Genomic DNA, 18,960 nt, shown 5'->3' with positions numbered 1-18,960 from the left:
TGCTTTGCAAGTGTTGCAGATGAGAATTTCTCTGTGGTGCTTGGGATCTCAAAGAAAGCATTGCCTCTCAAAGGGAAGTTACATCCTTAAAAGAATTGACCACATCCTAATTTATCAGTCTGTCCGCCTGGCCAGCTTAGCAGCAGCGAAGGAGCATCGTCAGCAAACTGATGAGCTTTGGGGCTTCCTTTCTTCTTGATTGCAGAGGGCAAGTGATTGACTTTACAGAGCTTTTTAGCCAGATTGTCTTCTCAGGGGACAGACTGCCTGAGCTCTGACCCACACCTGGACAGGAGTCCCTGCAGTTCCCAAAGTCAGGGGAGAAGGCTGAGCACATTTCTCTTTCCTAATTCAGTGTGTGTAGTGTCAGGTTTTGCTCATGATCCCCACACATCTTGTCTCGTGTAACTCCAGTATGGCTCGGTCAGGTAGGCAGGATTGTACGTTATTTCCATTTTTCACATGTAGTGCAGATAATTTGGGGGGAGTTGGAGTGGCTTGGTCATGTGACTTGCCCTAAACCCTGCCCTAACCTGCTTCTGGTTGTGTAACGAAACCAGGGAGTCCTCTGCCATCCGTTCCAGAGCTCTTGGCCCTGTATCACTCTGGATAAAGGAGCATTTGTGCTGTTGTGACCTTGATCCAGTCCAAGTGTTTGTGCCTCTCCGAGGCTGGATGAACTTCCGTCTGGGCATTGGATTGGGCGAGGTAGTCTGTTCTCCCTCAGAAGTCAGACGGGTACCAAGCAGGGCTCCCTCCCTGCTGCGCTGCTGGTTTTACAACACAGGATTTCACCGAATTGTTGGGATCTCACTAACCTGAGGGGGTGTTGTCCTTGAAAGCAGCACCGAGTGAGTTTCACCCTTGGAAGGCATATCCAGGGACGAGTTACTATGACTTTGCGTGAGTTTATTCTCAAATTACCGTAGTCAGAAATCGTTCTTCCTAGCATCCCTCCGGTGGAATAATCATCTGTTTTGTGTTTAATGTGTCTATATCCGTTGCCCTCGGGGGCTGTGTTCCTATGTGGTAGACACTACTTGCGTTCTCGCGTGGAGTCCTCACAAGAACTCAATAAGGTAGCTCCTGTGTCCCCATTTCAGGGGTGAAGGGGTCAAGGCACACGGGATGTACGGGACTCAAGCAGTGGAGCTGGCCTTTGCTGACTGAGCCCAGTGCCTGTCCTCTGCATCCCAGCAGTGCCCTCGTGCCTCTGTCGTCTTTGTATCCCCAGTACCTGTGCGCTGCCCAGCACATAGGAAGCACTCAGTAAATGACTTTTGGGTGGGTGACGAGATTTAACAGGAAAACACATTTTAAGTGTTGTGATGTAATTCTGAGATTCCCATCTTGGTTGGCTCCTATGTTATTGGCACATCCTTGGCGGGTAAGTATGAAAGAGGAAATATTTCATTGGGAGTGTATCCAGTAAAAACCCATTTTTACTCATTTCAAAGTAATTCTCTGCCTAGCACAGCTAAAGAGGGTGTTCTGGGCCTCAAACTGCTGAGATAGCCAGATGACCGCCACCTCTGACCCGGCCACTCCTGCCCGGAGCACTGTGGGCTCGATGAGAGCATCCTGGACTGAAGCAGTCCCTCAGCTCTGCCGCCCCACCCCGGAAATAGGGCCGTGGCACACCCTCACATTCAAAGGCCTTCATTAGGCCAAGTGTCACTAAAAAGCTTAGTGTGACATTTCAGTAATGCTAGCTTTCTTTATCCTTGAAAGCTAAAGTGGTGATTGTCTAATAAGAATGTTCTTTGGGGGATCAGGACCGTGAGCCTGGATATCAGCCTGAAGTAATAACCCTGGAGAAGCTTCTTGTTGTCACTGAAAGCCTTTGGTATAGGAAATTGTGAATCCTGCGAAACCTTGTGTGAGCAGTGAGGGGAAACACTCAAGAGAATACTGACATCAGAAGAGAATTCTCTGGGTTCTTCCAGTCCAGCCACTTAGTTTTATAGATGCAGGGAGTGGTTGAGTGGCCTTGCATTTCTCATTCTTAAATATGAATTTCCAGATGCCATTCTACCTAGTAACTTTTAACCGGAGGGAGATTTCTTACCTGTTTACACGCACGCACACGCACCTGCACACAAACCTCGCCACACTTATGGCCCAATCCCCTGCTAGTCACTTGCTCAGAAGAATGTTCAGTTGCTCACATCCTTCAAAACAGATCTGTGGCCGTGGGCAAGTAAAATGAATAAAGTCGTTGCCAGATTGATGTTCTTGACCCCCTTCTCTCTGCTGTTTAGATGCTCAGTCCATAGCCGTCTTAGGTCTCCTGTCCCAGCAGGTAGTCATCCTTGAGCATGCCAACTCTTGAAGAAGGCGAATTCTTTATATCTCCCGGATACTTGTCCCGATGCCATCTTTCTAGTGTATATAAATTTCCACGTTTTTCAAGCAGAGAGGAAATTGTTTGGTCTTTTCTCAGATGGAAGAGGGGGAAAGTGGTGGTTCTTTCTGGAATCTGTTAGCATCTTCCAGTCCCTGCTCAACTGGATTTGGGAAGTTAAGGGAGAAAGCAGATTTTTGCCACCCCCTGAGGAGTGGGGTGGCCATGTCAACCTGAGGGCACATTGTAATCCCCCAGGGTGGAGGGGGCTTTAAAAAATACCGGTGCCTGCTCCCCACCCCCAGAGGTTCTTACGTAATTAGCCTGGGGTACAGCCTGGGCATTAGAGAATTTTTCAAAGCTTCCTGGGTGATTCCAGCGTGCACACAAGCTTGCTGAGCCACCGTGTAAAGCAGAGTCGAAGAAGCAGCCCTTGGAATCTGTGGCGAGGAGGGATCTCTGCTGTTTCCCCGTTTCATGCCTCTCAGAGCAGCTGCCTTCTTTGCCCTCTCCTTCCCTTGCTGGAAGAACATGTCCTGATTCGAAACAGATTAAAGTTAAAAAATAAAATCGTGGGGGCTGGCCCCGTGGCCGAGTGGTTAAGTTCGCGCGCTCCGCTGCAGGCGGCCCAGTGTTTCGTTGGTTCGAATCCTAGGCGCGGACATGGCACTGCTCATCAAACCACGCTGAGGCAGCGTCCCACATACCACAACTAGAAGGACAAACAACTGAGAATATACAACTATGTACCAGGGGGCTTTGGGGAGAAAAAGGAAAAAAATTAAATCTTTGGGAAAAAAAATTAAATAAAATAAAATCGTGGCCATAGAAATTCGGCACGCTGGTCTTTTCTTTCAGCACTTCCCTCCTCCGCTTTAGCAGAGTGAGAGGTTGGTGTTTGGGTCCTCGAGGGGAGCATGCGGTGCCGTCGCCCATTTCTAGGCTGCTGGAGGACAAAAGAACGGGGACCCCACAAAACCACGCGCAGTTCTGCCAGCGCGTGAGCAGTTAATTTCCTCTGCCTCTTTTACTGCTTTAAAAAATTTCTACTGCTGCCGAGAAAGTAGGTTCTATTTAAATTTGTATGTAAAGAACTTCAAGTTAGAAATGAAGAGAGTAGGGGTTTTTTTCACCCCCCCAAAAAAGGGCAATAGTTTAAGGGCCAGGCTGTGGCGGACGTCCACTCAGGAGTTGTGTACTTGAGGGTTTTTTTTTTTTTAATGACATTATTTATTTAGTCATCAGAAGGAGAAAGTAAGTAGTGCTTTGTTTTGTCTTGTTTTGTTTCATGCTAGTTGCTACCAGGCTTATTCTTTCAGTGTTTGAAGGAAGTAGAAAGGACTTTATTTGCGTCATGAGACAGGCCCAGGAGTAGGGTCTAGGGTTGTTAGGGCGAGAAAGCGTCTTATCTCGCTCCCGCCTGTTGCTTCGGATTTTTTGTTCAGGTCTTGGTTCTGTCATTGCCCAGAATTGCTGTTCTCTTCTGTTTTTGTTGATTTGCTTATGAAAATGCTTATTATAATACCTCTGGGAATTTCTTTGCCTTCTAGGCAAATGTAATTGCTGTGATGCTCTCTCTGACCAGCTTCCCCCTCCACACACATGCACAGCAGAGCCTTACACATTTTCTAGTACACATGAAAACCGTTAATCTTTTTCTTAAAGAGAATTGTTTTTTTGTACTAAATATGTGTATATAATTAAGCAAAATCAGAATCATTGAGAGCAGTGATTAGTACTGGAGGTTCTTGCTGCAGCTCTGTGAGGCGTTAACGCCTTCAGAGAAGGGTCAGCCTAGCACACCTGTCGTAGGACAGGTGCGCAAGTGTGAGCTGAGGGCTGGGGGCTCGTTTCTGTGTAAATGTGATTTTGCCAACAGGGTTCATGCTGACTTGGTTTACGTCTTTATATAAATGCAGGCCTAGTGTTTTTCAGGAAAGCTCCAACCAAAAAGGACAGAAGTATTCTGTTCCTTTCCTCCCCGGTTAAGAGACTTCAAGTTCTCTTCAAGTTCCTTATGGAGCTTCATCCTCTGAGCACTTGTGGAGAAGGCAGCCATGTGCCTGGACAAAAGGATTCACTGTGTTAGCCATTTGATTCTCGGAAACCCTCTCATAGTGCTTTTTAAAAAATACCTGAGTTGAAGATTCCAGAATTCCAGAGTGCAAGTGAATTTGAATAGGAAGTTTTAATTTTCATAGAATCAGCATGAATCCAGAAGGATTGGTGAGAGAAATTTTAGTACAGTGTAATGGAAAGATCGCTAACCCAGAGGTTAGCTGGATCTCTGTCATGCGCTGGGCAAGCCTCTTTATGAGTTGTGTGCGTGGTGCCTCAGTGTCTTTATCTGTAAAAAACTAAGAGGTTGGAGAGCCCCCTTCTAGTCCACTGTTAGTCCCCCAGGGAAAAGGCACCTGCTTCACTCTCATAAGCCCACTAAAAGGACAGTAAAGAGGGGGGGTGTGTGAAATGGCATAAAATCTTAAGAGTGAGGAGTACAAGAAAAGAGACCACAGCAAAAAATTGTGCAAAGCAGGAAAGCAGATGGACCAGTGATAAAGGACTTAACAGACCCAAGAAAACTGACTGCTAACGTGGCAGCAGGGAAAGCCAGCCACCGCCTGGTTATACTCCGAAATCCCTCAGACGCTCAGCAGTTAGCAGTAGACGTATTTTCAGAGGTAAGAATAAAGGTGGCAGCTAAGATAAAGGTTGGCTGAGAGCTCTTTAGAAAGTGATCAGATACCCAGGTCCCCTTCTCTGTCCTGGCGAAGGACTGGAGACGTGACAACCTCTGGAGGTGGTAAGACAGCGTCCCTCAACTTGGAGACACCTGGCACGGTTTAGGGTACCCCTCGCCGTGCTCTCCTCCTCAGTTCCAGGATGCTTGTAGCAAGGATCGTCCCATTCTGGCAAGAGATTAGAATAGACTTCTCTGGGGAATCTGGACCAAACCAGACCTCCAGCCAGAAGACCCCATGAGGAGGAACCTCAGGCCAGGCCCTTCCAGCGCGCTGACTAGCGCCCCACCTTTAATATTTTGAGGATTCCTGGAGCTTAGAACAAACAGGCAGCAGCACATCGGAAGAAACAGACTATGCTGGGAGAAGAAAACTTAAAACAACCGTCCATATCCTCAAGGGGAAGAGAGAAAGGATTGCAGACGTGAAGCAGGAGTGTACTGTAAGAAATAAATGTTCAGAAAATAAAAAGGACTCTTGAAAATTAAAAATATAAGAGCAGAAATGATAATTAAAAGAAGAGCTGAGTAAAATTGAGGCAAAGCTTTGAAAAGAGCAGAAAAATGGCAAGGTGGAAAGTCAGATAGAAAAGATGAGAAAATTAGAAGACCAGGAGGTGCAACATCTAAGTCATGTTTTCTCTTCTCCAGAAAGAAAGCACAGAATACAGAAGGGAGGAGACCATCCCCACAGTAATTCCTCCTCCCCGCCCCTAAATTCCAGAACAGGTGGACGTGGATTTCCAGACTTAAAGGTTTGACCACCAAATGCTCCACACAGTGAGTGAAAATAGACCCCCAGCAAGGCACACTAGTGTGGAATTTCCTGAACCAGGAGAAAGTTCTGTACACTTCCAAAAAGAGATTACTGGTCAGAGCTCAGGAATTGGAATGTCTTCGGACTTACCAGGCACGGCGGAGTCTAGAAGGCAGTGAGAGAGCACCTTCACAATTTTAAAGGAAAATTATTTCCAGCCTAGAGTTCTGTAAATCCAGCCAACCTATGAATCCAGTGAGGAAGAAGAAAAATAATCAGATGTACAAGGTTTCAGAATCACTTCCCATTCCTCCTCCTCAGGAAGCTGAGGAGCGAGAAAAAGGCAGAAATTGAACTTAGAAAAAATGAGGGTCATTACTGTAGGGAGACAAAGGGACTCTCCAGGCCGCCAGGAAGGGCGATCAGGGGGTAGCGTCTGCACACCAGGCACAGAGGAAGCCAGGCCAGACTGGGGGGGGTCAGGAGGCGCCGGCCCTTCTCTGGGAAGGTGAAGTTGAGAGAATACCTGAGGCCTGTAAACGTCTTGGAGGAGACGTAGTGGTAAAGGGCACGGTGTTGAGTTAGTCGTTATTCCATGTACAACTTGGCAAACAGAAAAACAAGGCAGTCAGTCCAGGAAAAGAAAAATTATGCAGGAGAAGAAAAGCAGTCATAACTTTCCCCATTTCTCAGCCGTGAGCAGTATTTATAGAATCGTCATAACATAAATACTTGAAGATTGTCCGAACCACCGTTATCGTATATGACTGTGGGGAGGCTGGAGGTCGGAAAGGTGTGCGTGTGGTGCTGGTGGGGGAGGAAAGGGAGAGAAATCCTCACCCCACAGGGGGACATAAACAAGGTCACAGTAAGACCTAAAGCGGAACCATCCAGGTCAAGGTAAGACCTAAAGCAGAAGGATCAAGATGACGTGTATCGGCTGACGGAGGTAAATACTAAAATAGTGGGCTCACAGAAGTGAGGAGAGTTCCTTGAGAGAGTAAGACGTGGGGGGCGAGCTGTCTTTAAATGATGTTGTCGAGTGACTTGACTATGAACCGAGCGCATGTAAAGCTGTGATACCAATAAGAATAGAAACACTGGGTAAAATGGCGTCACCTGGTTAACATTTTTGTTGATGGTTCAGCTCTTCACCTGCCGTGAAGAGCTGGCGCACCGTCCTGCTTCACGAAAGCCGCTATCGAGGAGAAATACGTCTTGGTAGCACCTGAGACTGCGGAGTTGATTGCACGTCCCGGTCTGAGCCGCCTTTCTCTTGCCTCTCTAGATTATCCTCTGGACTTGAACCACAGTGAAACCTTCCTACAAACCACAACTTTCCTCCCTGAAGACTTCACCTACTTTGCAAACCATACCTGCCCCGAGAGGCTCCCTTCCATGAGTAAGTAGAGCCCTCGCTTACCGTCTCTGCTTTTAAATGGCTGGGTCTTTTTATTTGATTAAAACAAAAGGGAGAGTGTTGTTGATCCTCATGTCTCCCGTATAGAGGATGTAAACGTTTGCCTCCCTGCCCTTGGGAACAGGGTCAGGAACGTCACTTGTGTCCTTCCCCCTTCTGCAAGCTGGCCTGTGGGCCTGGTGCCTGTTTGTACCCCAGTTTCTACCCTTTCCTTTGCACACGCCTCCTCCTTTGTAACCTGGGGTGTGTTAGGAGGTCCCGGAGAAAGTGGGCAGCCAGCTTTGTCTTAGCGTAAATCTCCCACTGATTATAACTTGTCTGATAGGACGGAAGTTATTTTCTTAATAAAGTGCTGGTTAAGATTCTTGGATCTTTTCTTTTTCTCTTTTCTTCTTTCTTGGAATCCTATGTGTCATCTAAAGCGATGACAACAAGCTGTCACACCTTTTCTGTACTTTTGAGCTGCTTGAACAGCTCTGCTCCTGCTTCAGCCAGAGGCGGAGAGTGTGCGGAGCCTGGAGTGGCCAGTGGGAGTCACGGGTAAATTAACTGGGACAGCGTGGCTCTGCTTGCCTCGAGCTCCCAGGGATGGCACCAAGCTCAGCCGTTTTCCTCCTTCCTCTCTGAGAAGTTCAGTTGCTCTTTTACTTCGTCTGAAGTTTTTTCTACACCCTTGGCTGAAGCAGAACTCTGAAGTCTAAATTTCTTGATCTGCTGCTTTACCCAGCGATGAACGGGATGCCGTCAGTTGGAAAGCACAGGAAGGGCCTCCTATCGCTCTTAAAAACATAGCTGAAAAAGCATTGAACTTCTCCAGAGAAAGAAACCCTGGATGGAGGGAAAAGAAACTATCATTTTCTGGCCTCTTAATTCTTTCTTTCCGAATCTCTTTGCAGAGGGCCCAATAGACATTAACATGAGTGAGATTGGAATGGACTACGTTCATGAACTCTTCTCCAAAGACCCGACCCTCGAGCTCGGGGGCCACTGGAAGCCTTCTGATTGCATGCCTCGGTGGAAGGTAGGGTGTGGGGTCCGACTCGAAGTGCTGGGAAGCCCGCCTGGGACTTGCCGTCCTTCCCACGGGATTCACTCACTGTGACGTTTCGTAATTTGTGCCCCACGACCGATGCAGGGTCTTTGATGGAAACGTTTTCGCGGAATGAGTTTCCCTGAGGACTCTTCTGTAGTCCCAGAAATTTGCATCGTTCCGATGACTGAGCGGGACCTTTGTCTTCCTTCCAGGAATTTTGGCTAAGCGAGGGGGGAGAGTTGGTGGGTCTCTTGTGACACATTTGCAGAAGCCATCTTCACAAATTCAGTGCCTCCTGCCTCATTTGCCATTGTCACTGTGAGTTTAGTGGAATAAAAAGTGGAGTTATTTAACTTGACACTGAGAATTGTTTAGTGTTTTTCTGCAGGACTGTAGTCAGGAGACATCAAGACACTGGCTTAAGTCCGTTCTTTCAACAAGTGCTTATTAAAATGCTTGTTGTGTGCTGCCCTGTGAGCTGCTGTGCTGCAGCAGCGGTCAGAGCAGATCGGGAGCAGATGAGTGTTTCCAGCTCATCACCAGAGTATTAAATCAATTGATGACCAGCATTGAAAAAATAAATATATGTATGTTAAAGTGCATTGCACGTTGTAAGGGGAAGTGCTATTTTGTGAAGCATATTTTAGTTGTATGTTTCTCTGTCTATGGATGTATTTGTGTCCCGGGTCACAGTGCAGAATGTGTGTCTTCCTCTGGCTTGTGGCCTAGAGTGAATTCATTCTGCAGGCCCGCCATGGACGAGGGGCATCCAAGAACAAGGTCCGCTTACTTCCGAGGGGCGGCTTGCCACCAGGTCTTCCTTGAGAGGCGGCTGAGGACAAGGCAGCCTCCCAGCTCTCCCCGCCGAGAGGTGGTCGCCGATGCTACAGGAGTCTCCTGCTGCAAAGCAGTAGTTGAGACTAAGAGGGTGGCTTCCTTTGCTGTGACCCCTCCAGGTGGCGATCCTAATCCCCTTCCGGAACCGCCACGAGCACCTCCCGGTCCTGCTCAGACACCTGATCCCCATGCTTCAGCGCCAGCGCCTACGGTTCGCGTTCTATGTGATCGAGCAGGTGAGTGGCCCTTTCCTGGCTGTCCTTTCCCTTCTGTGACAGCAGTTCAGGTTAGGGTGCTTCAAGCTACTCCATCTTCAGGGTGCAGAGCTGGGAAAGCTGAAAGCTGACAACTGAGTCATCCTGGGGTGGGAAGGGGAGCAACAGGCAGTTCCTTGATCTTCTTCGAGACGTTGCTCAATATCGGCAGGTTTGAGTCTGGACGGAACTTTGCCCTTGAACAAAAGGCTTCTTGTGTGTGGTTTTGCTAGAGCTGCTTTGGGTGGCGTCTTCAGGCTCCAGACCCAGGAAATTCCCCTTGAGATATGGAGCCGCAAGGAGAAATGGCAGTGGTGTTCTTTCTTCCCTTTACGGGGCTGGGTTCTCTTCTGAAGGCTGTTGTGTGGCTGAATGTCTGCCATTAGAACAGCCTTGGGAGAGGAGCTGGGGTTTGTCGTTAGCACCCCTTTTATTTCTGAGGAAGTTGAGGCCAGAGGTCAAGTGACTTGTGAGTCGGGGATGAGTAGTGCTGGCCCCGTCTCGCTTCTGGCCTGCTGTCCTTCCCAGGTCACCAGGCTCCCCTTCAGGCAGGACTGGGCAGCGGAGATTTTGCTTCCAGAGTGCTTTTAAAATACGGTTCTGCTGCTTGTAGGTGGGCACCCAGCCCTTTAACCGGGCCATGCTTTTCAATGTCGGTTTTCAAGAAGCCATGAAGGACTTGGACTGGGACTGCCTCGTTTTCCATGACGTGGATCATATCCCAGAAAGTGATCGTAACTATTACGGATGTGGACAGATGCCAAGGCACTTTGCAACTAAGTTGGATAAGTATATGTATCTGTGAGTATCATTTCCTCTGAACTAAGGAGGTTAGATCTGCAAGGATGGTGAGAGATGCAAAGATGGCAAAATCCATTTAGCTGCGACCCAAATGTCCATCAACTGATGAATGGATAAACAAAATGTGGTCTCTCCATACGGTGGAATACTATTTGGCAATGAAAAGGAATGAAGTAGTGATACACGCAGTGACATGGATGCCCCTTGAAAACATCATGCCAAGTGAAAGAAACTAGTTACAAAAGACCACGTAGTATATGATTCCATTGATATGGAATGTCCAGAAGAGGCGAACCTGTAGGGATAGAAGGGAGAAGAGTGGTTATGCGGGTTTGAGAGGAATAGGGGACATGAGGACTAAGTGTTCATGGGTACAAGGCATCTTGTTGGGGTGATGAAACGTATTAAAATTGAGTCTGGTCACGATTGCACAACTCTGAATATACTAAAAATCGTTGAATTATACCCTTGAAGTGGGTGGCTTATACGGTATGTCAGTTATGTCTCAATAAAGCTGTTATAAAAAAAATCAATTAGAGAAAATTCAATTAGCTGCTCAGGTTGATGCATCTCAGCATGAAGAAACCATTTCAGACGGTTCGGGGAGTAGCTCAGAGAGTGTTGTTTGACTCAAGACTTAGTTCTCCGGGGAGACGGCCTGTTCTGAAGAAAAGCCACCCTTGCGTGCACAGATGGTTGATGCTGTCCGTCTCTTTTCAGGCTTCCTTACACGGAGTTCTTTGGCGGAGTGAGCGGCTTGACAGTGGAGCAGTTTCGGAAAATCAATGGCTTTCCTAATGCGTTCTGGGGTTGGGGCGGAGAAGATGACGACCTGTGGAACAGGTACCACCCTTCTTCCGGTGCCGTCTAGAAATGCTGCCTTGGCTCTGCAGACCAGCACTGTCTACTAGGAGAATGATGCAAGCCACATCTGTAATTTTAAATGTCCTGGTAGCCACATTTGAAAAGGTTAAAAAAGAAAAAAAGATTAATTTTAATATATTGATAAAATATGTTTATCACAGTATATCCAAAATAATACCATTTCAACACGTAATCAATATAAAATGTTGAGAGTTACGTTTATTTTTTTTTTACTGAAACCTCCCCAAACCAGAGGTCAAATATTAGTGACATGTGTACACAGATTTGTCCATGCCGTCAGATAAGGCTTGCATTATACAAGTTTGTGTGAACAATCCTGCGTTTGAGTAGTGTCAACCAATATTTTTACGGTGAGTAAAATAATAACCTAATGACGAACAAATGAGCAGAAGAATTTCCACCTTGTATCTGTGTACTTTCTAGCGTGGCTTTAAAAAAGGAAGTGTGTGTTGGTTGTTAATTACAAAGTAATATTTGCTGGCAAAAATTCAGATGGTACAAAAATGCATAAACCAAAGAGTATTAATCTTAATCCCCATTGCTATCCTATTTCATTCCTAGCCATTTGAACAAGCTGTTCCTTTCTGTTCGTATATAAACAACCCTGACACCTCCCTCCTCACCCTCCAACCACGTTCATGTAGAGAGAGCCACTTCAGTATTTTTCACAATTGCGTAGTATTCCTTTATGTAGAGCCACGACAATTTATTTTACTCTTCTTTTATTGATGAATATTGTTGTTTACGATTTTGAACATCCTTTGTTCATGTGTGAAAATATTTCTTTAGGCTACATTCAAAGTTGTGGAAATGCAGAGTAAAGAAGTAAATGCACTTTTAAATTTTGATAGTTAATGCCAAATTTTCCTCCGTAAGAGATTGCAAAATGATTCCAACCAATGGTGCATCAATGTGCCTGTTTTCTTACATCAGTGCCAACATTGGATATAAACCACCTTTTAAATCTTTGCCACATTTCAGCCCTTTAGTAGCCACATATGGCTCATGGCTATTATATTGGACAAAACAGCTCCAGACAATTCTTTCTCAATCTGGTAGGTAAAAATGGCATCTCATCCTTTTAATTTGGGTTTCTTAGGAACCTAGTGAGAATGGATGGCTTTTCCATATGCTTAACTGGTTTGACTCGTCCTTGAATCTAGTTGAGCTCTCCTAGGACATAGTTCTCATCTCATGCTCTCCCCAGCTTGGTGGGGGGTCCCTCAGGAACTGGGGCTGGTTTTCCCCAGCACCGTGCACAGTTCCTCACACACAGTAGGCATTCCATGTATATTTATCAAATGAGAGTGAGAATACATCTTCGTATAACAAAATGAAAGTATAATTTAGATTCCACTGAAGGATGTGGAAATAATACTCCCCCACAGTTTTAAAATACGAAAACAGGGCCGGCCTGGTGGCACAGCGGTTAAGTTCGCATGTTCCAATTCTCAGTGGCCTGGGGTTCACTGGTTTGGATCCTGGGTGCCGACATGGCACCACTTGGCACACCATGCTGTGGTAGGCATCCCATGTGTAAAGTAGAGGAAGATGGGCACGGATATTAGCTCAGGGCCAGTCTTCCTCAGCAAAAAAGAGGAGGACTGGCAGTAGTTAGCTCAGGGCTGATCTTCCTTAAAAAAAATTAAAATAAAAAAAAAATAAAATATGAAAACGACCAAAAATTTCACACAGGCATCCGAAGTCTACCTCCATGTATTAATTATTTCTTAGAGCCCCATCAAGTTTCCAGTAGACCCAGCTTGGGAAGTCTTATTTTTATCATATTAAGGATAAATATCCTGAACACCCCCTCTAAATTCTGTTTCCCTCAGAGTGACTTTCATAAAGTGTGAAGTTTTCCATCTGGACCAGAGTGTGTCATGTGAATTAGTTCATCTCCGTGGTGATGGGGGAGGTGGACGGAGACGTAGGTTTCACCTCAGTGGGGAAAACAGCTTGTGGCTCTGCCTTGGCCACTTGCTCTCCAGGAGGCCGTGGGAGGGATGCCTGCTGCCCGTCAGCAAGGCGAATATTTTCGAGATGTCCCAACCAAGCCAGCTGAGAGAGCACGCTCGCGCTCGTCTGCCGGGACCCTCGTGTTGTGCTTGTCACAGAATCCATGCCAAACCTCACACTCGAGAATTTTGAGTTTCTTTCTGAATTTCTTTTTCAGAACTCTTTTCTGTCGTAGACTTCTAAAACCAAGAACTTGTCCAGAGGGTGGGCAATTTGAGTATTTAGATGCAGGAGAAGTTCGGTCGTTCCCCTTGGGGTTTGTCCCACTCTGGATCGTTTCATCTGAAAGCGCTTCTCCTTGTCTTGGGCAGAGTGCAGAATGCAGGCTACTCCGTGAGCCGGCCGGAGGGCGACACGGGGAAGTACAAGTCCATTCCTCACCACCATCGAGGAGAAGTGCAGTTTCTTGGAAGGTTGGTGCAATGTCTTTATTCCTCTTACCCTTTATATTTTGCATTTCCAGATGCCCCAGAACATAGTACAGCCCCTCGTCTGACTCCCCACCCCGCTCCGAGGTCCGGTTCTGACAGCTGCTTCATAGTTCCTGTGTATATTTTAATTTAACTGGGAGGCCAGCTTTAGGGGTGAAATCAGACAATTGGTGAAAAATTTGTTTGTAAGATCTTTTAAGAAAATCGCTCATTCTGCGTCTCAAGCTTGGTAGCCTCCCCTGTAGCCTGCCCGGAGCTGGAGGAAAACCCGCCCCGGAATGGTCGCCGCAGGGCTCACAGTGACGTGACGGAGCAGAGTTGGCACCCTTTCTGCAGGCTCCGCTTCTGGAACGGGGTCCCTGAGCCTGTGTGGGTGTGGTGGCCGCTGCTTTGTCACCCTCTTTCCTTCCAGTAAGGAAATTGCAGAGTGGAGCGATCGGGGCGGGGGCCGGGGCGGCGGCTCTTTGTGTCTTGAGTTAGCTGGGGGCGGACTGCTCCCTGGACGGCCCATTCCGAGCGCGGGAACTTGGTGCAGGTGGGGGACGAGGGCGCTGGCCACAGCCTCTCAGCTTTCTCATCTGATGGCTTTTTAACATCTCACCTCCCACTTCCCCAGGTGTGACCTTGGGCACTTACACTCGTGTCTGACACAGGTCATTGAACATCCTGAGCCTTGGTTTCCTCATCTGATTAAGAGGTGGATGCATTAAATGTCATAATGTGATAAAGAAAGCACCCGGTGCAAAACAGGAGGTGTTTCTAGTAATAATAGCAACAGTATTCATCACGGAGAAGCCGAACGCCAGCACTGGGTGGCGCAGGAGTGCGGCCCTGGGTTGTGTCCCGTCCCGGGGTCTGCCCTGCCCGTCCTCCGTCGCGTCCTCCTGCTCAGCTCTCTGCTCTCTGCTCGCGCAGGTATGCTCTGCTGAGGAAGTCCCGAGAACGGCAACCGCTGGACGGCCTCAACAACTTGAACTACTTTGCAAACATCACGTACGACGCCTTGTACAAAAACATTACTGTCAACTTGACACCCGAGCTGGCTCAGGTGAGCGAGTACTGAGATGAGGAGAGGATCTGTCTGCTTGCCCGCCGCCGGGAGGGCAGCCTGCTGCGCTGTCCCGGGCTCCACACAGGGAGAGCGCAGAATGCAGCGGCTCGGGAGGACCGCAGGGTCGAGGAGCAGACGTGAGCGGAGTCCCCGCGCAGACCCGCGGGGCGAGGGAGCGAGCTGGCGCCGTCCTCATCAGGACTGGCTCTCTCGTTTCACAAGACCGACGGCCGTCCTGCTGCCCTCTCCCCCGTCTCCTACCCCCACGTCCCCTCAGCCACGATCCCCAGAACCGAACGGTGACCTGCCGTGTCCTGCCGCGGAGCCTGCTTCTACGAACGGCCTTTGGAGCTTCTTGGCCTTCAGAGCACAGAGGGAGACCCACCCCGGGCAGCCGTGTCTTAGGAAGAACGAGGAAACTCCACACGCCATTCCTCCACGTCTCTGGTGTTCTCTTTGGTTTCATTTTTTTAAAAAACTTATCTGCTTCGGGTGGGGATCGAGGGTGGAGGGGAGGGGCTGGGGAGGCTAAACAGACATATAACAGTCACTTCTTGAAGAAGTATAATTGTAAATAAGCCATGTGAAATGCCTTTTTTAAATTTAATTTTATAGCTGGCTCCAGTTCAAACTGAGGATTTATACATTAGGTCACTTATTCGGTTGGCAGATGCGGGGACTCAGTTAAAATGCAGGGGAACATCTCGCCTCCCAGGTCGCCTTCGCTTCGGGAGGGAGTGGATTTAGGGCACGTCACGAAAAGAACACAAGCGGCCAATGTCTGTCGCTTCTGCCCCTCCCCTCCCCCGTCCCCGAAAGTCCTGCTCCTGACTCTGCTCTGGGTCCTCTCGTCCGGAGGCTCGCTGCTCCCCCCGCTCGGAGCTTGCCCTGAATTCAGGGGCCCACTGTGCGCCCCTGCCCTCCTGGTTTTATTCCTTGTCCTTTCGTCACAGAGAGGGTGGGTGTTGAGTTTTCCTCCTTCTTTCTTTCTTTCTCTCTCTTTTTTTTGCTCTTGTGGAACTTGGCCACACTTTCTGAAATCTGTGCCTAAATTACCAGCTAGCTTCACTGATTCCTCTGAATATTTCCCTTTCGGTTTCTGGAAAGATTCTTTGTCCACATTATTAACTAGTACATAGAAGTAAAGAGCCTTGACTCATGAAGAACTCAGCCAGGGGCAGGTGACACTTGCGTGCTGTGGGTCATTGGGCTCCAGATTAGACCAAATCAGAGCTTGAAAGTCAGGCCAACAAAGCTCAGGATGGAGAGCCCAAGTGCTCGCGCCCTGTGTGGTCTTTGAAGTCAGATTCTAAATTGCATTTGAGTCTGTGCCTCTGTTTTTCCCTGAGCCAGAACCCTCGATTCATAGCCCCAGTTGGCTTCTACAGAATTCTGAAAAATGCCAGTTTTTCCCTCCTTTTCCATAGAACATAGTTATACATGGTGATTAGGAGTACTTTATGAAGAGTACTTCATATTTTTTTCAATTGCCTTGTTTGCCTTCAACTTCCTTAATTTTCATGGTTTACATGGATGTGTGTGTCGGGGGTGTATTTGTGTACATACGTGTGGGTTTGTTTTTCTGTCGCATGTGTTGGTTCCATGGACATATGATCCCCACGTGCTGTGGGAGTGACTGGCCAGGCCTTGTTTCTTGTTCGTGTTTCTGTTCTTTTGAAGAATAGAGTGGTATTTAGAAAATAAATTGCATTGCGAAGCTCTTATCGGCTCATATGAGAGAGCAGGCCCTGCCCTTGAGAGTGCTGGTAAGTTGTATCATATGTTTTAAAAGAGCTCTGAGCATTTCATGCTTTAAACTACCTTCACGAGGGAACATTACACACACAAGTTCATTGGGGGTTTTTTTTTGATGTGTGGTGCATAGCAATAAAGATTCCTTCCGCTTTTCTCCCCTGCCCCCCAGCCTCTGTGCTGGCCTGGCTGTCCCCGCCTTCTCGTTCTCCCCTCTTCTCCTCTCTCATCACTGAAGGCAGCGAGCTGCTTTCAGTGTGACACAACCATGATGTCGTTCGGAAGAATTTGCCAGGACAGACTGATTCTTGGTGTTCTCATGGCAGTGTTGTAAAATGATCTCGTTTGAAGCTTGTTCATTAACATGTTTACCACCAAGAACAAAATGTTGGCCAAGGCTGATGCCGGCTTTTAAAAAGATGCTGGTTAGAGGAGAGAGGGAGGGTCCCTCTTCACGCTCGTAGGAGGGTCCCTCTTCACGCTCGAAGGAGGGTCACTTCAGTGAGCTTGTGATCATTTGTAAGTTTAATAGTGTGAAATCTTACTGCGCACTGTTACTCCTGTGTCCACCAAGTTGAGTATCGTGTAGGAAATGTAAAAAGATACAGCCGCCCGCTGTTAATGGTGTGAAGTTCTCGTGTGCAAAAAAAAGACCAATAAGAACCAAATGTGACCTTGTGCATATTTTGGCAGCTGAAATTCTTTAAGGCTACTGATGGGTGACCCTGAATCAGCCCTGTCTTTGACAGCAGCGTGCCGGGAAAGGGTTTTCCTTTCACGTTGTTTTTCTTGGGGGGGGGGCGGGGACTGTTTGCAAAAATAATCATTTTGACATTACGGGGACTCCTGCTAGAGCTCCTCCACCGCAGGCCTTGATAGCTAAGCAGCAGCCGCGTGTATCAACTGTGTCCACTCACTGTCGACGGTGGCATTGAGGGTAGCTAGCTTATTTCCATCACTACATGTTTTTGAGCTTGCTCTTATGTTTTAAGAGGTGCCAGGGGTACATTTTTGCACTGAAATCTAAAGATGTTTTAAAAACACTTTTCACAAAAATAGTCCTTTGTCATTACATTATTTACTCATGTGTTTGTACATTTTTGTATGTTAATTTATGAATGATTTTTTCAGTAAAAAATACATATTCAAGAACCAAACCTTGGTGGTCGTCTCTCTTTGTCTCGGACAGTTTGGCCCCTTGAGGCCTTTCCTTCCCCCTGGGAGTTCAGCTCCTGTGTGTCCTTCAGGCAGCTTGGCTGACCTCCGGATGCTCCTCAGGGAGATGCTGCACCTGGACCATTCCGTGAAAGCTCAGCCCTTGTAGCAGAAGCTCTGAGTCCACCGTGTTGTCCGGGCGCCCTCCCGCACTTGGGTTTTTGTTCAAGAATTGGCTCAGGTGATGCCCGTCAAGTTGAATAGCTCCTCTGCAGAAGGGGAGGGGAGGGTGCATGGAGCCTGGCTTCAGAAGGTCCTCTGGGACCCGTCCCGAGTTGCTGCTGTCTGCCTGGTGCTGCTTGGAGGTGGCAGTCCTAACTTCTCTTTGTTGGATAGTGACCACTCACGAATACTGAGTGTGGAGTTCTGTGCCCAGGCGCTAGGGCCTGTGATGGTTAGCAGGGTCAGAGGCCTCATAAAGCTTACTGTCCTTTTCTCCCCCAACCCCCAGGCGGAGGGCATGATTAAAATTACGACCAAGATAAGTGCTCTAGAGATACCCGTAGGCACAAGTACATGATGGGGAAGGTGTCGCCAGTGGGCAGTGGGTGAGCTGCAGGAACTGAAAGCCAGTGAGGCTGGAGCAGAGCGGGCAAGGGGGGGCAGCGGGCACTGTCAGGCTGGGGAGATGGACGGGGCCAGACCGTGTGGTGCAGGGCCTTGTGGGCCCAGGTAAGGAGTTTGGATTTTATCCTAAGAGCAATTGGTTCAAGAGTCTCCAGCAAGTAGGGCTGTGTGCGCTGTGATTAGACGGTAATTTTAATAGATGGCTGTGGCTGCAGGGAGGGTGGGGGATTGTAGGGGAGCAAAAGAGAAGTAGGAGAGCCGGGTAAGTGAGTGCAAGTCATGTGCGGGCAACATGGAGGGGTGGAGATGGAAGGATACTGGCATGGAGGAGATGAGACAGAGGGATGCTGGCATGGAGGAGAGGAGAGGAGACGGAGGGATGCTGGCATGGAGGAGAGGAGAGGAGACGGAGGGATGCTGGCATGGAGGAGAGGAGAGGAGACGGAGGGATGCTGGCATGGAGGAGAGGAGAGGAGACGGAGGGATGCTGGCATGGAGGAGAGGAGATGAGAGGATGCTGGCATGGAGGAGAGGAGAGGAGACGGAGGGATGCTGGCATAGAGGAGAGGAGACGGAGGGATGCTGGCATGGAGGAGAGGAGACGGAGGGATGCTGGCATGGAGGAGAGGAGAGGAGACGGAGGGATGCTGGCATGGAGGAGAGGAGAGGAGACGGAGGGATGCTGGCATGGAGGAGAGGAGAGGAGACGGAGGGATGCTGGCATGGAGGAGAGGAGAGGAGAGGAGAGGATGCTGGCATGGAGGAGAGGAGATGGGAGGATGCTGGCATGGAGGAGAGGAGAGGAGACAGAGGGATGCTGGCATAGAGGAGACGAGACGGAGGGATGCTGGCAT

The 18,960-nt window shown here is 48.4% G+C and overlaps 1 protein-coding gene across 2 annotated transcripts in view; it reads left to right on the top strand.

Annotated features, from left to right (window-relative positions):
- B4GALT5 (beta-1,4-galactosyltransferase 5) overlaps positions 1-17,481 on the top strand; it is a 69,817-nt gene extending 52,336 nt beyond the window's left edge. For both annotated transcript variants that reach the window (XM_070486110.1, XM_044748091.2), the window contains exons 3-9: positions 7,130-7,243; positions 8,158-8,282; positions 9,251-9,367; positions 9,999-10,186; positions 10,907-11,029; positions 13,402-13,503; positions 14,437-17,481. In XM_070486110.1, coding sequence (XP_070342211.1) covers positions 7,130-7,243; positions 8,158-8,282; positions 9,251-9,367; positions 9,999-10,186; positions 10,907-11,029; positions 13,402-13,503; positions 14,437-14,584 — 917 coding nt within the window. In that variant the 3' untranslated portion in view covers positions 14,585-17,481. The remainder of the gene's footprint in view (positions 1-7,129; positions 7,244-8,157; positions 8,283-9,250; positions 9,368-9,998; positions 10,187-10,906; positions 11,030-13,401; positions 13,504-14,436) is intronic.
- Positions 17,482-18,960: the final 1,479 nt, after the last annotated feature.

Source organism: Equus asinus, chromosome 15 (assembly GCF_041296235.1).
Source record: "Equus asinus isolate D_3611 breed Donkey chromosome 15, EquAss-T2T_v2, whole genome shotgun sequence".
Taxonomy (NCBI): Eukaryota; Metazoa; Chordata; class Mammalia; order Perissodactyla; family Equidae; genus Equus; species Equus asinus.
The sequence above is the reverse complement of the archived record's forward strand: the minus strand, read 5'-3'. Positions and strand labels throughout refer to the sequence as shown.